Source organism: Silene latifolia, chromosome 7 (assembly GCF_048544455.1).
Source record: "Silene latifolia isolate original U9 population chromosome 7, ASM4854445v1, whole genome shotgun sequence".
Classification (NCBI taxonomy): Eukaryota; Viridiplantae; Streptophyta; class Magnoliopsida; order Caryophyllales; family Caryophyllaceae; genus Silene; species Silene latifolia.
This window is the reverse complement of record NC_133532.1, coordinates 114,100,974-114,111,303: the sequence shown is the minus strand read 5'-3', so window position 1 is coordinate 114,111,303 and position 10,330 is coordinate 114,100,974. Positions and strand designations below refer to the sequence as shown.

The 10,330-nt window shown below is 39.7% G+C and overlaps 1 protein-coding gene across 1 annotated transcript; it reads left to right on the top strand.

Moving 5' to 3' along the window:
- The first annotated feature begins 2,801 nt into the window (after nt 1–2,801).
- Nucleotides 2,802–6,682, top strand: LOC141592585 (heat shock cognate 70 kDa protein 2-like). The gene is made up of 2 exons (XM_074413318.1): nt 2,802–3,222; nt 4,980–6,682. Exons 1-2 carry the CDS (start codon nt 3,006–3,008, stop codon nt 6,587–6,589), a joined length of 1,827 nt encoding a protein of 608 aa, XP_074269419.1. The 5' UTR covers nt 2,802–3,005; the 3' UTR covers nt 6,590–6,682.
- The last annotated feature ends 3,648 nt before the right edge of the window (nt 6,683–10,330 follow it).

Genomic DNA, 10,330 nt, shown 5'->3' with positions numbered 1-10,330 from the left:
TATATTTGATTAGTCAGTACTGACCCCGTGTTGTTTTGTGGTATCTGCGGTGATCCATTCGGGGATGGTGAGCAGTTGGTTTAGCAGGTATTGTTGATTACTGCTGCTGAGATTGGAGGGATCGAGTCATCACGCTACTGGTCTAGAGATGTAGAATCACAAGTGTTGTAATTGAACTTTATTTTAGGGACCTTGAATAGAATGGTATTGTAATAGATATTCTAATGATATAATATTGTTCTTGTATTGTCTAATTTGATCTACCTCCTCGGGAAACCGAGATGGTGACACCGTCATATACTGGAATGGTCCTTGGTAAGGCGTTCTGGTGTGCGGGGGTGTTACACCCAACCTATCCCTTTATTCCTCGTCTAACAACTCGTCGCGGATGGCCACAACTTCTCTCAAGGTCATTACTCGCTTGTTGGGACACGAATTTTGGTAGTGTTCGAAACCTTGGCATTTAAAACACCTTACTCGCGACAAACTAGTTTCCTTATGGGAATCAGAAGGCTTAAAAGAAGCCTTGGGTGTACTGTATGAAATAAAGGAATGTCATGTTTTGGAGTCTGATAAGGTACTGCTACTTGGTGGGTTTTGTTTTGATAATGAATCATTTTCATGGCCACTACCCGACTTATTATAATCCCCACCCGAGTTCCCGTACTTCGACCTTCCCTGGGATTCCAGTTTTAAGCACAGCCCACACAGTGTATCAAAGTCCGAATAGAGATAGAGTTCTACGACAGTAGCAATATTATAATTCAAACCCCGTAAAAACCTTGACATTTGTTGTTCCTCTATTTCCTCTACTTCCCCCATTAAAGATAAATTTTCAAATTCATCTATATACTCCCCAACGCTCAATTTCCCTTGTTTAAATTCGGCAATTTTACGGAAAGTGGTAATTCTATGAGTCGTAGGTACATACCGTTTACGAAGTTTGCGTTTCAGAGATTCCCACGATCCAATTTTGTCTTTTCCAGCCCGTGTTCTTTTGGCCTTCAACCCTTCGAACCATAAAGATGCTCCTTTGCTCAATCGCAAAATCGCATATCGACACCGCTTCTCATCACTGAGATCCTTAAAATCAAATAGCTGGTCAATTTTTCTTTCCCTATCCAGATAGGTTTCTGGGTCGGTACCACCCGCGAACTCTGGGAGTTCTGAAACCTTGAACTCGTCTTGCTTCGGTTTTGAACCGGGCCGACTGCCCGTAGGTCGATTACGCAATAATTCTTGAAGGTGATTGATTAACGTTTCCTCGTCATACTCTGCCATGATATTTGGTTTTGGTGATTTTTTTTTTGATAAAATAAAACGAGATTATAGGATCGTCTCGATTATATGGAAATCAAGAGCCGAAGCTCTGATACCACTTATGATACGAATTTAAAAGCGAAAGTAAAGAACAAAGGATATATTTGACAAGCTAGACCTATAGCTCGACAAATTATGAGACCAAGCCAAGACCTATTGACTCGAACTCAAGTAACTATGCTAGAAGCGCGCCTAGACAATAGTTCAAACTTGGAATTATGCTCGACAATTACAAAGTAATTTGATATTCTTGTGAAAACAACTTCATCCCTAATTTTGATACAAACAAAGGCTATAAATAGCCTAGCAAATAAACTGATAACCACAGAAAAGCAACCCCAAGAGTTGCCATAAACAAACTATTTAATTCAAGCTAATTAAGACCATTTATGCTAGAAATCAGGTTCCTTGAACTCCCCAGTTTTATTAGCAAAATCCTTTGGAATAATTCTTCATTAACTTCCGTCTTTAATTGGAAGTCAGCAAGCAAACTAACCATGGTCAAGCCCGTCGATGACCGCATCAATATCAGATCTCTTTGGGAAAGACCCGGTAAAGAGGTCAACAAGGTCAAGTTCAGATAAGGTCAATTTCGGGTTTGCGGGAGTTCAGATTGGGTCAAGTCGAGTCGTTCGGATTCGAGTCATTTTCGGGCCAACAATTATCACATTATTTATGGATAGTAATCCTTTTGCAACAAAAAAGCGTTCGAGCTGAGTAAATTCGGATTCGGGTCGGGTTCAGACGGGTCAATTTTTCAAGGTCTAAATCGCTTTATTTGTATATAATATGGTTGAGCAAAAAATCACAATCCTATTATTCAAATTGATCCGATATCAATTTGAGTCCCATCCAAGTTTTTTGTTATTTGGGTAAGAAAATACAAAATGAGTAAATAAAGATAACAAAGATAAAATAACAAAGGGGGTAAATGCGGGTATGAGATTCAGTAAGTGTCAAACTCTATACCAAAACTTTCCAACCAAACATTTAAATCGATCACCATTTTAATGGTGCCAACCAACGCCGATATCGATTTTTAATAAGAAGTGGTTTTAATTATATTGATTTTTTAATTTATTTTTTAAGATTTATTTATTTTCAAAATCTTAATTTTTTTTTTTTTGGTACTCTCAAAATCTTAATATTAAATAGGTGTAATCACAATTTCAACTACAATTGGTCAGAACTCCTAGCGTCTTAAACATAACACAGGTCAAATATTACCCACATAAAAATCTTTTACCACTTGCAATGCATTTTGTTTTGTCCTAACTCCATGTAAGTATATTTAACCCATGTAGAACCATTTTACCTCGAGAGTAATAATGGACACAAATCCCAACATCTTTCATCTCTCCTAATCCAACGGTTCAGAATCACTCCCTTTGCCTTACATAAACCCCCCCTGTTCTGTTAATCTGTTCTCCCTCCATATTCTTATTCTTTCTTCACTGACTCTTCAATTTCATATGGAAAATGAAAGGGCGCCACCGGGTGACACCCAATTTGGGCGCCACCCTCTCACATGGGGTGAGTGGGGACCCCTTCAATAAACAATTGTTGTGAGAGGGTGGCACCCAATTTGGGCGTCACCCGGTGGCGCCCTATCACTATCCATTTCATATTTTCCCTCTCTTCCAGTTTACAGTCTTGACACATAAATTTCTTAATACTGCACTACAATGGCGAATGAAGGAGAAGAAGGCCTGACTATAGGAATCGATCTGGGTACAACATACTGTTGCGTCGGAGTATGGCAGCATGGCCGCGTCGAGATAATTGCGAATGATCAGGGTAATCGAACCACTCCGTCTTATGTCGCTTTTACCGATTCTGAGAGATTGATCGGATATGCTGCTAAGAATCAGGTCGCCATGAACCCTATCAACACCGTCTTTGGTAACTCTTTTTATATAATCTTTATTTACTTCTTTTTGCATGTATCTTTTTTATAGGGTTTTTTTGTTAATTTGTTGGATTGTGTATTTAATTTTGATAGTTCTTGATTTATTGAATGGATTTTGCCCAGTTACTTTGGTTTTAATAAGATTTAGGGCTTGCATGAGACGGAGGTAATTATTACCGGAGCTTAAAACAAGAAAAAATAGGAGGTTATTGGTGGAATGGTGGTTAGTACTGGTTGTCGAGGCCTTGAGGGTCGAAAAGTGGAGGTGAGGGAGGAATTATTAACTCCATAGGGGGTAATACATTAGTCAAGGGGGAGGTGGGTAACTATTTCTCGGAACAATTACACTATTTTTGTTCATTAGGCTCAATAACCCTACAAACAATTACCTAGCAAGCCAGAGGGAGAATTACTCTTAAAGTTGTTATTATACTGAATTGTTGTTTTCGCAAGGTTGATGAGATAAATGTAAATAGGACTGGTGCACAATTTTCTTGTTGCATGTAGGACTTGTCACACCATAGTCCATATAGGTTGCGTATAGGATTCATCGAACTATTTAGGTTTGGTATATCACTCGTCAAACAATTTAAAGTTGTGCAGAAGACTCATCAACCATATTAGTACTCACAAGAACACATTTGGTAACACCTTAAATGAATTAAGGACTTTTAATTTAGTATCAAAAAAGAAGGGATTGTTATAATGGAAGACTTTTGCCACTGACATTATGCCTGAAATAAAAGAAATCAATCAAACAATCCCCAATGAGAAGCGGGTATGAACACGCAGAAGTGGGAGAACAAGGAGGTGATATATTGGTGATAAAATGTCGATATGTTAATTCTGAATTCTGATGCATATGTGAGTACGGAGAGAACAGGGTGCTAATTGGGTAAATAAATATGTTTATTTGATAATGAAAATAGTGTTAATAGAAGTAACTGAGAGATAGATAATTAATTGACGGAAATGTTATTGGCAACTCTCATTACTAAGATAAATTTCAAACAACACCAAGGAACGCTATAGGTTTCCAAAACACCAAGGGTACTTTGTTAGCTTCGAGAAAACACAGAGTACTTCATAGAAAAAACCCGGTATTTTACCATCTTAATCCTACATATCACATATAACACAATCCATATTAGGCTTTGCTGCTGTAACGGTTGGATCTGTTGGTTTATTAGTAGTCTATTGTGTTGCTAATAGACATTATTATACATGGTTGTTGATCTTAATTATATTACTTTTACACTGATCTATTGTGTTAGACTGTTAGTTTTGATTAGTGAATTTATATTTAATGTAGGGATGTTTAGTTGTATATCTGTATCTGTGCGCTGTTTGCCGAAAAATCAGGATAGTGTATGATTGTTTTTGTGATCTATCTTTGTGGGTTGGCAATTGTTTTCTCGAATTAGCTGAATGTTAATGCGATTTTGTGGATAAACTAAAGTCGTCTCTTAGGCATGAGGTGCTCAAAGCCTCGAAGTTTATGTTGCCCTTCCTATTCAAATTTGTCACTTTATTTCTGGCTATAATTCGTCATGTACTCCGTAACTATTACAGGTATGAAATATTCTATCCCATGGTGAATGTCATAAGTCCTTCCAGTTTCATGGTTAAATGTAGGATTTGAACATAAGAATTATCTCGATGCTTATCTCTGATAGTTTCATTGCAATGTATACTCATTATGCGACCAGATACTCACCTACAATTGTGTTCTTTGCTTTGACTTTGACAGATGTGAAGCGGTTGATCGGTAGGAGGTTCAGTGACTCATCAGTCCAAGATGACATGAAGCACTGGCCATTTAAGGTCATTCCTGGTCCAGATGACAAGCCCATGATTGTCGTCAACTACCAAGGCAAGGAAAAGCAATTTGCTGCCGAGGAGATCTCCTCCATGGTCCTCACAAAGATGAAGGAGATTGCTGAGGCTTTTCTCGGGTCAACAGTAAAGAATGCTGTTGTGAGTGTCCCCGCCTATTTCAATGACTCTCAGCGTCAGGCCACCAAGGACGCTGGTGTCATTTCAGGCTTGAATGTTATCCGTATCATTAACGAGCCTAGTGCTGCTGCCATTGCTTATGGTCTTGACAAGAACTCGACTAGCAGAGGTGAGAAGAACGTGTTGATTTTCGATCTTGGTGGTGGGACATTGGATGTCTCTTTGCTTACGATTGAGGAGGGTATTTTTGAGGTGAAAGCTATTGGTGGATACACTCACCTTGGCGGTGAAGACTTTAACAACAGGATGGTTAAACATTTTGTGCTGGAGTTTAACAGGAAGAACAAGCAAGACATTAGTGGAAACCCTAGGGCTTTAACAAGATTGAAGACAGCCTGTGAGAGGGCAAAGAGAGCTCTTTCATCCACTGCTCAGACTAACATAGAGATCGATTCCCTCTGTAAGGGTATTGATTTCTACACCACTATCACTCGTGCCGATTTTGAGAAATTTAACATGGATTTGTTCAGGGAGTGTATGGAACCTGTTGATAAGTGTTTGAGAGACGCCAAAATGGACAAGAGCTCTGTCAATGATGTTGTTCTTGTTGGTGGGTCCACTAGGATTCCGAAAGTTCAGGAGATTTTGCAAGACTTTTTCAATGGCAAAGAGCTTTGCCAGAGTATCAATCCTGACGAGGCTGTTGCTTATGGAACTGCTGTCCAGGCTGCCGTCTTAAGTAGCAAGGACAGCGAGAAGGTCCAAGATGTAATGCTTTTAGATGTCAACCCCTTGTCTCTTGGTTTGGAGACGGCTGGAGGTGTTATGAGAGTGTTGATCCCCAGAAACACGACAATTCCAGTTATGAAGGAACATATGTTCTCTATTTTGGACTTCGGGAACCAGCCTGATGTGTTAATTCAGGTTTATGAGGGTGAGAGAACCCGAACTCGTGACAACAACTTACTTGGCGAATTTGAGCTCTCTGGCGTTCCTGCGGCAGCCAGTGATGTTCCCCAGATCATGGTGAACTTTGATATCGACGCCAATGGCATCCTAAACGTTTCAGCTGAGGACAAGTCAACTGGGAAAAAGAACAAGATCGCCATCACCAATGACAAGCGTAGATTCACCAAGGAAGAGCTCGAGAAGTTGAAGCAAGAGGCCGAGAAGTACAAGTCCGGGAATAAAGGACGCCAGAAGAAGGTCAAGGCCAGGAATGCCTTGGAGAACTATGCTTATAAGATGAGGAACACGGTGAGGGCTAAGAAGAAGAAGATCGATGGTGCCATTGACCAGACCCTTTCGTGGCTTGATGGTAACCCACATGCCGAGGCTGATGATTTTGAGGTTAAGATGAAAGAGCTCGAGAGCATTTGCAACCCGATTATTGCAGATATGTAACAGGGTGTTTGGACTGCTGGTATTGACTAGTGAGGATGGAGCTCCCATGGACGATGATATTCCTGTTGATGCTGGCGGCACCGGTCCTAAGATGGAGGCAATCAACTTCCCTCTTTTCTCCTGACCATTTTCAGTGCTCTGGCTTATGTGAACAATGTGTGGGGTTCTTGTCTAGGTTGTTTTTTGCAGTTTGGTTATCTGAGCTCCAGGCCTCTAGTCGCTCTTTTTGTGGTTCTATTAGGTGGTATCTTGTAAACAATGCTATAAACAGTGGTGGATAATTTCCTGTAAATTTGGGCCTTCTATTATCCTTGTTAACTGCTATAACTGTTGGTAGTTGGTACAATACTCTTACACAACTAGCTGTGCATCGTAGCGGGCCAGCTTGGCCTGGCCTGGCCCGGTCTTGTGGGCCATGTTCCAGTGGCCCAATCAGCCCATGGCCTAGCCCAGCCCGGCACTATGTCATCCTCGGGTCAAGCTAGTGCTGCAACTTCCTTGCCCCAGTCCGATCACACTAACTTTTTAAAAAAAGTACAGGGCAGGCCCGCCTAGTCTCGGCCTGCTACTATGTGGGCCGGGCTAGTGTTACACCAACCTAACCCAGCACTAGCCCGGCCCATCCCAGTTTGGATTTATTGTCGTGCCCGGGCTCCACTCCCCCCACACCAGCCCGGCCCACCGCACACCCCTATATAATACAACTGGTAGAAGAATCATTTTTTCCGTTAATAAGGGCTCCTATTAATTAAGTGTTTTTTTTTCTTATAAAGTTTGTTTAAGTAGCAGTAACGTTATAAATAATTATTTACAAACTCATGTATATATTTATTGAGATTTAAAAACGATGTTTACATACTGTAAATCATATCCATTAGACATGATTAGGCATTCTAATGTGTCGATGATGTTTTTATTATATTTTTGCAGATTAATTCATATGCATTTCATCGTACTTTGTACGATTTTTTTAGACTAAATGTGTTTTTAAATACTAATTGAAGGTTATTATGCTACTTATCTTGTTCAGTAAGTCGTAAAGTCTAGGACCCGAAAAGCCCATTTAAGCCTAAAAACCCGATTTAGCCCATAAGGGTAAATAGGCCCTCTTATTTGGCCCGGCTTGGCCCATATGGGCCATTTTTGTCATCCCAGCCCGGCCCATGATCAGCTCTACATCAAATGGGTGTTCCTTTTTTCCCACAACCATACATCAGGGGCGTCTTAAAGAAAATGAGGGTTTGGTGCACTAGAAAAAAATGAGGCCTCAAATATGAATGACAAGTGTACTATATGTTGTGGTTTGTACTTTTAAATTTGGTGGCCAAAATCGGAAGTCCAAGTCCACCACCCATGATTATCCGTGATCTTAGACACCCCTGCCCTACCTCAACCTGCCATGAGTCCATGACCATTTAGTCCATATTACACCACATTCTATGTCAAAACAAATAAGCCCAGCATGACCAGTTGAAATATATAACCAATTTACGGGTTACGTGGTTAGAGACTTTGAATAGTTGGAGTGGTTGACGTTGGTCGTGTGAGTCGACTAGTATGTTTGTATAAATAATGTTGGATTGTTGAGACATTATTTTTTATACTTAAATAACATGAAAATAAGACTCAACGCTGCAACGTTGACGCCTTTTGTCGTAAATAATGCCTTGACACGGTGTTACACATTACTAAAATAATTTTTTAAATTATTAGTATTTTGTTTAAATAAAGGTTTAAAGGTAGCCGTGTGCCCGTGTTCACCCAAATCAAAAGGTAACATATTATATCGACCGATATATGGACAAACACAAATTATCAATAATAAAACAAATTAGAGACCGTTCAATAATAAGTTTAGACGTTGTATTTATAATTTTACACTGGAATGTACTTTGCTACCCAATAATACTCTCTTTGAATTATTGGAGTAATGTTCCTTCTCACAAAGCGGTGATATCCATACTAGTTTGTTTGAGTTTTGAAATTATCATTTTCCTAAGTTTGTTGTGAGACTATCTTACAATTTAAAGTAAAAATAGTATGACAAGTAATACAATTCGTATGCATGGTAAAAATGATTTATTTATAGATATAGCCACATTTGACGATAAAATGAGTGTTTTGGGTGGACTATGCGCAAGGCTGAATCAGGTCAGGTAGAGTAGTTGTAGGGTTAATTAGCTCAACTATCTGGACTACGATTGCAGGACAGGCTACTACGTGCGTAAAGTAAAGTAAATAAAGTAATGAATGACAACAGAATTTGTACGTGGAAAACCCTTAAATGGGAAAAAACCACGGGCACCAAGCCACGAAAGGATTTCACTAAGTATTATGGAGAACTGTCGTATAACTAGTACAAAGTAGGAAATTTCGTCTAAGTGTTGTAATGTATTTTCTTGTAGCGTAGTGGAATGTGTCTTGAAATGATCTTGACTCCCCTTTATATAGTAATCTTCATTAAGCTGCATAATCTCCACAATTAAGGCGTAATACTCCCTCTTAATGACGCCATTAATTACGCCTTCAATGCTCTTCAATACCCGGATAAATGCTTGATGATATGACATAATCTTCTCCTTAATTGCTCCCTTAATTGGTGCAATAATGCTGAAAATATTCTCCATAATTGTCCTTGATTTGGTCACAAATAATATCTTCTCGCTTGACCGTTGTCCTCCCCTGCCTGGTGCCTATCCTGAGCTGCCCTGACACTTTTGTCTTGACTGTCAGGTCAGGGTTGAATTTGATTATGAAGATAGGCTTGATTACCCAGTACTAAACTTGAACTTTCCCTGACGGTCATTCCCTGATTATCAGGCCAGAGTAAGTGCGGAAATATCAGGCCCAACAATTGTCCCTTATTATCTTCTCATTATCGGTGGGTCAGGCCAGAAATGAGAAGATAACTATCCATCTGACTGAGTGACTTCTTCAGGACAGTTGATTCTATCCTTATCGCAAGTAACGACTAGTCTGCTTAATTATGACAAGTGTCCTATTTACTGCAACTGCTTCAATTACCGCATGCAAGTTGCAGTAAACCCTAATTATTCACCGTGCTATAAATACATCTTTAACCGTTGCTTTGTTTCTCGCCAAAACTCGATCATCTCCTTAGAAAACTTCAAACTTTTCCTTCAATCTTCATCTTCAACCTTTCGAATTTCTCTTAATTTTTCCAGAAACTCACAAAAAACTGATACCATGGTTGTTAAAAGAAAATCTATCAGAGGTGTCGTTGCTCCTAGCAGTCCTTTAACCCAAAAACCTGCTGAAATTATTTCTGAAAATCAGCCTGAGCCTTCTGAGAAAACCTCTATTATTCCTCCTATGGAGATGGTATCCATCTTCCACAAGGAGTTTCAATTCAAACCCACGAAAGCACTTGATGAACAACAATCTCCTCCTAATCGCCTCAAACCTAAATTTGCTCAAATTTTGAAGGACAAAGAGATTATTCCTGTTGATGCCGAGGTGTGGATTCCTGAGGACTCTCCTATTAGGGCTGACTGGTCCTGCCCTGGTTGGTTTTGTGTCCATGACTGGGCCTTCAGGGCAGGCTTTAAGCTTCCTCCTTCTCTCCTGAAGGTTGAGGTGATCAAAGAAATTGGTATCCCTCCTTATCAGATCATGCCTATAATTTGGAAGGTGGTTAATTTCATTGAATATCTGTACAAAAAACATAATCTGTCTTTCTCTCGTGAGGACCTGAAAAGCTGTTGCTCTTTGAGAACAAAT

Coding starts and splice junctions, on each gene's coding strand:
- LOC141592585 (XM_074413318.1), top strand. CDS start 3,006: ATGGCGAATGAAGGAGAAGAAGGCCTGACTATAGGAATCGATCTGGGT. Junction 3,223..4,979: donor CCCTATCAACACCGTCTTTG/GTAACTCTTTTT, acceptor TGACTTTGACAG/ATGTGAAGCGGTTGATCGGT.